The following is a 6,442-nucleotide window of genomic DNA, read 5'->3' on the forward strand; positions in this document are numbered from 1 at the left end:
GCAAAATATGAAGATGAATAACAAGAATGATAAACTAAAAACTTATCATTACGGTTTCAGATTTTGTTTAACGATAGACCGAAATTCCTAAAATTTGGATAAACGGTAACAGTCATATAGGCTAGGCCACTCATCGTTCAATCAACCCAAATGGTGCCATAATAATTGATGACATATGGGCAAATTTTAGAAACTCGGAAAAATTTTATCGACAAAAAGGGTGTGGGTTAGGTCTCACTGAATATTCAAACTCAATTCAATTGATCATCCTACACTTACATTACTTTATTACGGATTTCCAACGAAGGCCCACCTGTTAGTGTAGATGCAAAATGATCGTAAACACTAACAAACGTAAAAAAAAATGGGTCACACTTTCCAAATTACTTTTCATTTATTGCGATATCCCTTCGGTAAACGTGACCTAAGTTATAAAAATTATTTTGAAACTTTATCATTTATTTTAAAGGTCTCTTATTCTATTAAAATTGTAATATTACGTTGTTTTAAAAGATTTTTTTTTTTCTTTTTTAAGAAACTTCTACAAATATTTTAGAACCATCTTACGAGTAGAAATGCATTTGGACAAAAAGTAAGATCAAGAACAAGGATTGGAACAGTATCACACTATTTTACATGATCACTACATCTAATTCAAATCCTAATTTATATCCAAGTATTTCTACTTTAAAGTATTTTTCAAGTATTTTTAAATTCTTTCGGGTAATAATGAAATAGAAGTATTAGTAAAATAAATGGGAAAGCTCATATATATATATATATACCCTTTTTTAAACAATTATTTTTGTATATTTTTCTATTTGAGGTAGAGATGTTCACATTTCTTATCCCCACCTCCTTATATATCTCCATCCCTTTTTCTCATTTAGTTTAGAAAATTCTCATTTTTTTTTCTTCTAAATTATTTATTTTTAACCATTTTTAATTTATTCTCAACCAAATAAAATTTTCAAATTCTTTTATATTTAATGACTTATTTCTAATACAAACTTTATTTAGATAAAAACCTTATGAAATTTCTTGCTAAAAACAATAATATCCATGTGTAAAGATATTATTAAAATGTTTAATTCACATTATTTCTAAAAATTAAAATTTAAATATTACTACACCAAATTGTAGTCCTCAACTTATATATATATCCAAATCAAGCTTATTAATATAATTAATTAATTAGAGTGAGAACAAGACGAGAAAATTCCCCATCATTGTCCCTATTTGGCCAACACATACAAAATTCTCTCCACTTCCTCCCCCATTCTTCGAAAGAATCCCCACCTCCATCGAGATGGGTCTCATAAATTAAATAGATATCTCTAATCTAGAATGATTAAAACACTCTTAATCTTAAAACTTTTGTAAAATTAACAAGTTAGACCATAAACTTTAATTTGTTACCGTTTAACTCCTATACTTACAATTTTTGCTACAATTTAGACCATCAATTTTAGTATGTACAATTTAATCTCTTTAAATAAGAAACTCAGCATAGACTAAATTGTCACAAACATTATTAAACATTAAAGGTTAGGGTATATATATATATATAACTACATAAAAGTTACAAAAAGTATTTCCAACTAAAAAAAACGTAAGAACTTCGAGAGAAAATAGAAACAATAAAATATAAATTATAAATTATATACCTCTATTACCACCAAACTATTCAAGCAAGTATGTATTATAACAAAACAAGGCATAGTTTTGTCATATGTTGTTAGATTTCCACTATCCAACAAAACCATAATTTGAACCAAAAAAAAATCTACTCAACTCAACTTCTTCCTCTATTTACTCTCTCATGCATTTAGAAAAAAAGAAAAATGTGAGATAGAGACAAGTTGAGCACCTCAAGTTTCTATCTTTTTTATTTGCTCTGATCCACTTTGTCTTAATAACGCCTATAAATCATCTGGCTTTCATGTATCCTGGTGCTGTTGTTTTGTCTCTGCCACTCAGTTCTATAATAAAAGGATTTGTGATTGCCACCACTTTTCCTCTCATGTTCCTCAACCATCAGTAGCAAAGAATATGTTTTTAAGTAACTGTTAAATACTATTGCCTAGTTCTCTCTTCTGTCTCTTCTTGTCCTTACTGCTTTTGTTATTGATTGTACCCATCTCGTGGAAGATGAATAGATCACCATTTCATGGAATTAACTCGCCGAATGACTCGTGGGGGTCGTCGCTTTTCAACCACAGGAATCACCTTTTCCATTATCTGCACCAGGAAAAAAAATATCAAACCAGCAGTAAATGCAGGGTGTCATTACTATGTAAAGACCACTGATTTAGTTTACGTTGTTTTCTAAATGCTTACAAACATTCTATGTGCATTTTTAAGCATTTTAAAAGTCACTCCAAATAGCCTCTAAGTATATATGTATATGTACACTCCTCCAAAGAGAAAGAAACACTAAGTTTAATATGTTCTTGCCAATAATCACATCAACAACACGGACGTCATTCGCGTTGAATCTAGTGAACTACAAAAACTTGCATCCTCGGTATTATGCTAAAACCCAAACATTGATATTGCAGGGCTTGATGAAGTTCATTGAAATGTTTTCTTTTTATTTTTGGGAATAATTGAGACCTTTCTTTTTAGCCAGTGAATAAACAAGACTTGTAGTGAAAGATATTGTTGCTTTCTAGTTTCTAATGATAATTATCCTAGAACGTACTATAAAGTTCTTTTATAGAAGAATTACAATTCTAAAGAAGACTAGGCGATGGAGATTGTCCATGTAGAATTTTTCATCCCTTAAAACAAGTTACAACAATATCTAATGCAATCAAATATTCAATAAGCCAATATTTGATGAACTTCAATTGGTCCCAGACCCGAGAGCAAGAGAATACTTCAATTAGATTGATGAAATTCAAATAATGATCAAAGAACTCTCACCAACATGGAGCAAGAAAATTAATTACAACTGTTTTAGCCGGACATCTAGATTCCAGAACAATTCACGTTACTCCTTTTCTAAAAAGAAAACTAGAAAGACAGCACAAGAGATCTGAAACATAATACTCAACGCAAAAACTCTTTCATCACACGTAATATTAGGATCAAAATTTAAAACCAATACCTGCTTGAACCTCTCTTTAGTCCTCTCAGCCTGCAAAAGAGAGAAAATTTTAAAATAGAATTTTAAAATGATACTATGTAATCAACACAACTGCAAACAGACAACAGTGTTCTGTTTACATAGCTACAAGATTATAGATTTACAGCTACTCTGCGCAGAACCATAAAAATAACATGAAAGAGGAAGGGAACACTTCTTTTTCTTTTTTTCCTGAGTGCAAAAAATGGAGTACGTGGCATGACTGGTGAGTTAGGTTTATATAGCCCTAAGCTGTTAGATTTCTGTAAGTTCGTTGCAAGTCTAAACCCAAAGTTCATGCAACCATTCACTTGCACAACCTAAACACAAACTGTGCAAATTCTTACTTCCCAATCCTTGCCTACACTATATTAATGACAAACCTAGATTGATTATTTCCAGTCCCCTAGACCTTGGAAATAACAAGCACACATTATAGAGTATTTCTTTTCATTATCATTTTCGAAATAGTAAAAAATTGGATCCACTACCATTATTCTCTTCCTTCTCCAACACATACCCCATATAAGTGTTATTTTTCCAAAACATCATTCAGCTTCGCTTCTATTAGATGATAAGTACTTTATCTGGTAGACAAGAATTCTTTGTATTCTTCAGAACTCTTCTATAACAGAAATACCTACCCCTTTAATGGTTCCTTGGATAAGAATTCAAGATTGAGGACAACTTAGTCCTCAAATACCTACACATCAAACTAACAAATCACCAAATTTTAACTATACCTTAATTACAACTCCCAAGTACACAGACTACTAAGAATGCTCTCCACTCCAAATAATAAGTTTGGTCAAATATGATCCAGCATTAGTCCAAAGCAAACAAAAGACTATTCAATAAGCATTGGAGTAAAGATATGGTTCAAGATCTAATATATAAAATAATAACAAAAGATTAACATAAGAAAAAAGATTTGATGAATCCCGATTGTAGTTAAATATCGATCTTAAAGATGCACAAGGCAACCATATTTACTCAGTAGTTTTGTAAGCAATAAACTGCAAGATGATGAATTATTTGATTCAATCGCGTGATAGAAATTGATCGCACCAATTGTATTTAAATTATATACTAGTATACTGGAAACTAAAAACAGGGAATTAGAGTGCAATTGATCAAGAGAGACTTCAGGGAGATCAGAAGGTTAAGAAGAATACAGAAAGAGAAAAAAGAATCAAATGGAGGAAAGAAAAGCTTAGGGTCCAACATACTATCGGGTCTCTCTGGATCAAAATAATGTTAACTTGTAACTTCTATAAGAAGAAAAGCAATCTCTGACACGTCCTGCATTGGAATCCCACTTTAAGGTTCTCCATAACTTTACAAATTCTCAAGCAACTTTCTCCCACACAATATTAAAACGAATGCAAGCATTAACAATTAGATCCCAAATCCAGTGGAATAGAAAATTGAATAAGAAAGATGTTCTCATATGTATGGAATGAATATCGAAAGGAAAAAAGGAGTACCTTTTCCCTCAAAAGCCGCTCATTCTCCTCCTCTAATCTTACAGCTAACGACTCTAATTCCACTTGATAAGCCTGAGATCCCAAAACCAGAAAAGGCAAGAAGTAGACTATCAAACACATTACCAAACAAAATTATAGAATCAAACAAGTATTTGAGAATGGAAGTTATATAAAAGAGAAGATTCAGTAAGTCACCTGCTTCCGTTCTCTAGACCTTGCTGCAGACTCCCTGTTCTTGATCATCCTCCTCTGTCTTTGCTCTGCAGCCTTATCTAAAGGTTCTAAAGCAGCTCGCCCTCTTTTGTCCCTCCCCCCACTTCCACCACTTCCAATCAAATCGACCCCATTAGCAAACCCAATAATGGATCCTTCAACCTTATCCAATGCCTGAAATGTGGTGGAAGGAATTGGATCAAACGAAAAAATCCCTCCACTCAGCCTCTCAGTCTGCGGCAATTTAACATCCTCAACAGGCACAGCTCCAGATTTCGAAAGAAATTCCTCGAGGGTTAACACCCCATCAGTAATCTCCTCCTTCAATTCCTTCCTCTCACCAGAAACAATCTCCCTCCACACATCATCCACAGTCTTGAGCGGCGGCGCACCGGAAGAAGAATCGTGATTGCTATCAATGACGGCAGAGGAATTAGTGGTGGTGGGTGTGGTAGAATTCATGGGAAGAGAAGTGGGGTTAGGGGAATCAACGAGAGTAATCTGTGCATCTAAGAGAATAGACGATTCCGTGGGATTATTGGAATCGTACCCATTACGAAGTAAGCCATCGACGGTCATTGAAGTAAGAGTATGGGGTCGACTACGAGATGGGGGGTTATCATAATTCCTCGAGCGGCGATTGGAGAGAAATTGGGGTTTTAAAAGGGAAGCAGAAGAGGAAGAAGAAGAAGAAGAAGAAGAAGAAGAACCTCGAGATAGATCCGAAATTCGCGAAGTGGAAGATGGGAAGAGCTTGGATGATGCCATATATTGGTCGTCAAAATAGGCAAGGAATTCGCAGAGATTCTCTCGAAAGTCGGGTGGGGAATCTTGATGGGTGTTACAGAAGAATTTGTATGGGGTGTGTGAACGAATGAGTTGGGATTTGAGAGCGGCGAGGCTTTGTGGTTTTTTTCTGTTGGTGGGTGTGAACTGGGGAGTTCGAGAGAAAGAAACATGGCGAGTGAGAGCGCGTGAGACGTTGCAGAGAGCGAAGGAGGAAGATGGAACCTGGATTAGCCGGTTGCCGGTCAATGAGAGATTATAATAAAGTTAATATTTATTTATATAATTCTTTTGTTTTGAAGTTTCTAGATACTCTACACCTACGGCCGGCCTCCACCCCTGTCTCCAAATGCCGTTCTTTTTTTCTTTTTCCAATATAAATGTTTTTATAATTCTATCTCAACCGCATTTCGAGTTTTATCTGTATTTAGGGTGTTGAGTTATGGTAGATTGAGTCCGAAACTCTATTTGTGATGTACAGTTTGTCGATTTGAGTTTAATTGGAGCATTTGATGTAGTTTTTCTAAACAAATTTGCTTGTTTTCAAATATTTATAAATATTTTCAGCAGTTTTATCATTTGAAATAATTTCTTTTATTAAAAGTTTTAATACTAAAAAATTCTTAATTTTTTTTCTATTCTTAAAACATAACAAATTCTTAGCAAATAAATATATGCTAGGCATAAATTTTGAATTCAATTTTTGAATATATATATATATATATTTATTTATTTATTTATTTATTTTTTCATTCCTAAACACCAAGAATATTCCAAACAAATGAAAACTTTTCACTACTACTTAACCCTCGATGATGAACAATGA

At 33.3% G+C, this 6,442-nt stretch overlaps 1 protein-coding gene across 1 annotated transcript; it reads right to left on the reverse strand.

The window, feature by feature from the left end:
• Positions 1–1,648: 1,648 nt before the first annotated feature.
• LOC120075829 (G-box-binding factor 4) lies at positions 1,649–5,924 on the reverse strand. The gene is made up of 4 exons (XM_039029517.1): positions 4,813–5,924; positions 4,618–4,689; positions 3,113–3,142; positions 1,649–2,241 (listed from the first exon to the last, which is right to left on the reverse strand). Exons 1-4 carry the CDS (start codon positions 5,596–5,598, stop codon positions 2,161–2,163), a joined length of 969 nt encoding a protein of 322 aa, XP_038885445.1. The 5' UTR covers positions 5,599–5,924; the 3' UTR covers positions 1,649–2,160.
• Between the last annotated feature and the right edge of the window lie 518 nt (positions 5,925–6,442).

This window comes from Benincasa hispida, chromosome 4 (genome assembly GCF_009727055.1).
Source record: "Benincasa hispida cultivar B227 chromosome 4, ASM972705v1, whole genome shotgun sequence".
Lineage (NCBI taxonomy): Eukaryota > Viridiplantae > Streptophyta > Magnoliopsida > Cucurbitales > Cucurbitaceae > Benincasa > Benincasa hispida.

Bases quoted from the DNA above. Each gene is read 5' to 3' on its own strand.
- LOC120075829 (XM_039029517.1), bottom strand. From the start codon at position 5,598: ATGGCATCATCCAAGCTCTTCCCATCTTCCACTTCGCGAATTTCGGAT. The intron at 4,690-4,812 runs GTGACTTACTGA...TTGGGATCTCAG, and splicing joins GGTCTAGAGAACGGAAGCAG to GCTTATCAAGTGGAATTAGA. The intron at 3,143-4,617 runs GTACTCCTTTTT...TCTCTTTTGCAG, and splicing joins AGCGGCTTTTGAGGGAAAAG to GCTGAGAGGACTAAAGAGAG.